Source organism: Geospiza fortis, unplaced genomic scaffold (assembly GCF_000277835.1).
Source record: "Geospiza fortis unplaced genomic scaffold, GeoFor_1.0 scaffold23, whole genome shotgun sequence".
NCBI lineage: Eukaryota > Metazoa > Chordata > Aves > Passeriformes > Thraupidae > Geospiza > Geospiza fortis.
Genome location: NW_005054303.1, coordinates 14,434,505 through 14,438,711, shown reverse-complemented (window position 1 = coordinate 14,438,711; position 4,207 = coordinate 14,434,505). Strand labels below are relative to the sequence as shown.

The 4,207-nt window shown below is 48.9% G+C and overlaps 1 protein-coding gene across 1 annotated transcript in view; it reads right to left on the bottom strand.

The window, feature by feature from the left end:
- Positions 1 to 4,207, bottom strand: part of NID2 (nidogen 2) — a gene marked incomplete at its 5' end in the record, with an annotated part of 21,864 nt that overhangs the window by 5,348 nt on the left and 12,309 nt on the right. The window contains 4 exons of the mRNA XM_031066211.1: positions 235 to 406; positions 2,712 to 2,841; positions 3,843 to 4,012; positions 4,110 to 4,207. Coding sequence (XP_030922071.1) covers positions 235 to 406; positions 2,712 to 2,841; positions 3,843 to 4,012; positions 4,110 to 4,207 — 570 coding nt within the window. The remainder of the gene's footprint in view (positions 1 to 234; positions 407 to 2,711; positions 2,842 to 3,842; positions 4,013 to 4,109) is intronic.

Below are 4,207 nucleotides of genomic sequence, written 5' to 3'. Positions count from 1 at the left end.
AGTATAGTTTTAATATAATATATATCATAAAATAATAAATCAAACCTTCTGAAACATGGAGTCAGATCCTCATCTCTCCCCTCATCCTAATACCCCTGTGAACAGCATCACAGGGTGGGGGTCTACATTTTCCATTTCAGGGGAGGCTCCTGCCTTCCTTAGCAAACACCTGGCTTTCCAAACCAAGACAAAGCTCAAACCCCAAGCTCCCTGAGGGTGATTTGTGGTGCTCACCCTCGGACGGGGTCCACGGCGATGGCGCGGGGGTTGACGAGCTCGCTGTCGAAGAGCACGCGGCGCTCGGAGCCGTCCAGCCGTGCCCGCTCGATCCTGTCCAGCCCGCTGTCCGTCCAGAACATGGCCCGGCGCAGGTGGTCCACGGCCAGGCCCTCGGGGCTGATCAGCCCTGCTGGGAGATGGTGGGGAAACGCTCAGGGTGGGGAAATACTGCTCCAGGAGCCCTCAGGCATCCCCAGCCCAAAGGTGATGCCTTAAGGTTTTAGCTTTTAAATTTTTCCTATATTTCAAATCCTGTAATTCTTTAGTGTATAACTCTAAACTACAGTGTGAGCTGCTGCTTTCCCATTTTGGTCAGACACAATTCCTCAAGGACACCTCACTGACTCAGGCCCCGAGAGATTAAAAAAAAAGGGAGCTGGGGAGGGAGCAAACTTGGGTGTCACGGACATATTTTATGAAAAATCCTTTCGCTAGAATCTTTTCTCCTGAGAAGCTGAGAGGCCTCAGAAACTAAATGTAAACAATGGTTATCTGCTGCTGTGGAATGCAACAGGTGCATCTGTGATTGGTCTCATGTGGTTGTTTTTAATTAATGGCCAGTCACAGTCCAGCTGGCTCGGACTCTGGTCAGTCACAAGATTTTATTATCATTCCTTTCTATTCCTTGCTAGCCTTCTGATGTCTCCTTTCTCTTTCTTTTAGTACAGTTTTAATATCTAATTTTCTTTTAATATAATATATAAAATAAAATAATAAATCAGCCTTCTGAAACATGGAGTCAAGATTCTCATCTCTTCCCATGTCGGGGATGCCCACAAATTCAACACTTGGGGTAAATAATGAAATATGGGTCTCCTCAAGCCAGGTCTCATAAGCTCTTGGAGATCTATTTCACACCCAAGACAGCTCAGCTACCTTAGAGGGCATAAAATCAGTAGGATGGCTTCTGTGGTAATGTTGGAAACAAAAAGGTTTATTAAAAGGCAAAATAACAAAACTCTGCAGAGAAAAACCGAGCCAGGTACAAAAGGTCCTTGTCCCTGGTAAAACACTTCACAAAAGTGATTTGTTTCTTTGTTCTCTTTATCTAGGAAAAAGAAGAGAACATTGCTCAGGTGGGACTTTTTGGCTTCTGTCCAATTAGCTATCCTTAAGTTTGAGGTGAAGTCCCCCAGGCCTATGAGATGTCTTTTCACCTAATTGAGGAGAGAAACTTCTAGACTTATTTCCTTTTTAAGGTTTTGTCACTCCATCAACAGAGGGCACATTCCTATAAATGACTTCATTACCCAAAGCTGTAATTGGAAGATTAACCCCCAATATGCAAATGGACCAAACATAAAAGTGTGAAAACTGCCCATTATTGGGTGTAGCCCCTGGGTGGGCTTTGTCTGCTTGAAATGTACCTGAAGGCCCTTCAATAAATATAAATATAACTGCTTTTTATTGCCTTAATTTTGTCTGGCCTCTGTTTTTAGGTAGCCCAAAAAGGCATCAATGGGAGGAGCTCGGAGCTGGGATGGGAAGAGCAGATGTGGCTCTGGGCAGGTGACACTGGGTGAGACATAAAGGAGTTTAGAGATTTTAGAGGAGCTAAGATTTTAGTTAGAGATAAGCTTTATTTGAGTTAATTAAAATAAATTAAAATAAAAGGCCTTGATGAAGTTAAGAGTTAGTAGTTAACTAATAACTGATTACTTATCAACACAATGTTTGGTGAGCTGGGTTAATAGTGAAGAATATAGAAACTGATAAATTGCTTTTAGGAACATAAGACAATTGTGGCCTCCTCTGTTCTGAAACCAACTGAGGACAGGAATGGGAGTTCTACCAATGGGTTCATTTGTCAGATTTGCATTGAAAAGGGAGAAAGGTCAGAACGAGGAAGACTTCATTTACTTCTTCATTTTGGGACCCCTCCCCATGAAAGGGACCACCCACCCATTTCAAGTAACAAACTGCATGTGATTAATGGCTTTTGAACTAATTATCATGCTTAATGGCTTTTGAACTAATTACCATACAAACCAGGGAATGGGATGTACCAAAGTGATGAATATGGATTTGTATTTTGGGTATTCAATACTCTTATATACTTATAGATAAAAGGACTCTGGAATCACCTGTAAATTTGGGTGTGTACTTGGGAGCTATCCCACAATAAACACACACACTTTCTAACTTTAAACTGTCAGAGAGTTTTTGGGTATTGGTACTAGATCAATATCCATATTGGGAATGGGATGTACCAAAGTTATGAATATGTGTTTGTATTTTGGGTATTCAATACTTGTACAGATAAAAGGGCTCTGGAATCACCTGTAAATTGGGGTGTGTATTTGGGAGTTAGCCCACAATAAACACACACTTTCTAACTCTAAACTGTCAGAGAGTTTTTGTCCCTCACAGTTGGATATCAATACTAGAGCAATATCTATATTTTTTAATCAATCCTGGGGACAGGAGCCCACCTGAGCTGATGATGGTCTCTGGCTCGGAGCCTGGCTCCAGCCCTGCCCGGCTGATGCTCCGGCCGGCCACGTCAGTCCAGTAGATCATCCTCTCCCTGCAGTCATAGTCAATGCCCACCACGATGGAGCCCTGCCAGGGTCAGGAGAGGATGGAAAAACGGGGTGAGATCCTGCCAGGAGGCTCAGGGAGAAGCCTCAGCCCATCAGCTGGCACTGAGAGCTGCCTGGGACACTCTGCAAGTAGGAATGACACTCAAATCCCATTTCCCCAGCAAAACTCTGCTCTGTTCCCACTGCACCCTCCCAGCTGAATCCCACAGCAGAGCATTTTAGGCCAGCTGGTGCAGGCTCACACCCACATCCAGATGGATTTGAACCCTCTGCCTGAAGGAGAAGGCGCTCCAAGAGCAAAGCCAGCCCGGGGAATGACCTTCAGGATGGGGAGAGGGAATACTTGGCAAGGTCCTTCACTTCCCCAGGGAGCAGGGAGGGTCCTGGCCCAGATTTCAGCGTTCCTCTGCCTTGGTCTGGCCTGGCTGGAGAGGCACATGGCCACGCTCCAAGGGAAGTCCAAGGAAGGAAAAAAGGCCAGCCCTGCAGCTGGAAATCTGGGCTGAGACCAACCCTGGGGAGCTCTGGGAGCACCTTTGTGAGCAGTCCCAGGTCTGGGACCTGTCTGGGACCTGTCTCTCTGCTGGAGATGGCTGGAGGGAGGTGAAAATAGAATCCATAGAATCCCAGAACAGCTTGGGTTGGAAGGGACCTTAAAGAACATTCAGTTCCCCCCCTGCCATGGGCAGCACCTTCCACTATTCCAGGCTGCTCCAACCAGGTCTTGGACAATTCCAGGGATTGGGGCAGCCACAGCTTCTCTGGGCAACCTCTGCCAGGGCCTCCCCACCCCCCCAATCAATATTCTCATCCCAATATCCCCTGTCACTGGGAAGCCAAGCGCCCTCATCCTGTCCCTTGTCCAGAGTGCCACCAAGGCATCCAGCACAGCCCATGTCCCCAAGAGGTGACCCCTCAAACACTGACAAGCACTTCAGAGAGAGGTGAAATCAGGGCCCCAGCCTGTCCCAACCCCCCTGGGTGCTGCTGCACCTCCTGGTCACCCCACGGGTACCGTACATGCAGGGAGAGCAGGGTCTTGGCCGCCTCCTTGTGCAGCCGGGTGCCATTCAGGGGCAGGTATCCGATCTGCTGGCCCTGGGCGTAGAGCAGGAACGTCCCTGAGGCCGGTGGGGACACGTCGGGCCGGGGCTCGGGCCGGACGCTGGGTGGGGCCACACTGGGCAGACCTGGTGTGTCAGAAGGGACACAGATGGCTCAGGCAGTGTCACCCCTCTGCTCCACGCCCGGAGCTGTGGGTGCCCAGGGTGACTTTGGGGCGCTTACAGGGCGGGGTGGTGCCGGGCTCGGAGCGCGTCCCCGGGATCTCCCGGCCGCTCTGCTCCACGCACCAGCAGTAGCCGCTGTCGGCGTGGGACCGCACG